General features: G+C 69.4%; 1 protein-coding gene across 1 annotated transcript in view; it reads right to left on the bottom strand.

Annotated features, from left to right (window-relative positions):
* The window catches only part of LOC102251050 (RAC-alpha serine/threonine-protein kinase), a 15,418-nt gene that overhangs the window by 3,365 nt on the left and 11,795 nt on the right, over positions 1–258 (bottom strand). The window contains exon 4 of the mRNA XM_014535715.1: positions 3–94. Within this exon, the coding sequence (XP_014391201.1) occupies positions 3–94 (92 nt within the window). The remainder of the gene's footprint in view (positions 1–2; positions 95–258) is intronic.

The following is a 258-nucleotide window of genomic DNA, read 5'->3' as shown; positions in this document are numbered from 1 at the left end:
ACGTGGAACGTGCGCTCGATGACCGTGGTCCACTGCAGGCATCGGATGATGAAGGTGTTGGGCCGGGGCCGCTCTGTCTTCATCAGCTGGCATTCTGGGGGTGGGGGGGCCGCAGGTGAGCCCAGACCTCCCCCCCCAAGTCCTGGGAGCTCTATCCATGCCCTCGGGGCCGCAGTGCCCCTCCCACTCAGCACGGGGCTCTGGAGCTGCCCGCCAGGCCATGGCCCTGACTGGCCGCAGGGAGGGGGTCTGGGGTCC

The sequence above is a fragment of the Myotis brandtii genome, unplaced genomic scaffold (genome assembly GCF_000412655.1).
Source record: "Myotis brandtii unplaced genomic scaffold, ASM41265v1 scaffold1020, whole genome shotgun sequence".
Classification (NCBI taxonomy): Eukaryota; Metazoa; Chordata; class Mammalia; order Chiroptera; family Vespertilionidae; genus Myotis; species Myotis brandtii.
The sequence above is the reverse complement of the archived record's forward strand: the minus strand, read 5'-3'. Positions and strand labels throughout refer to the sequence as shown.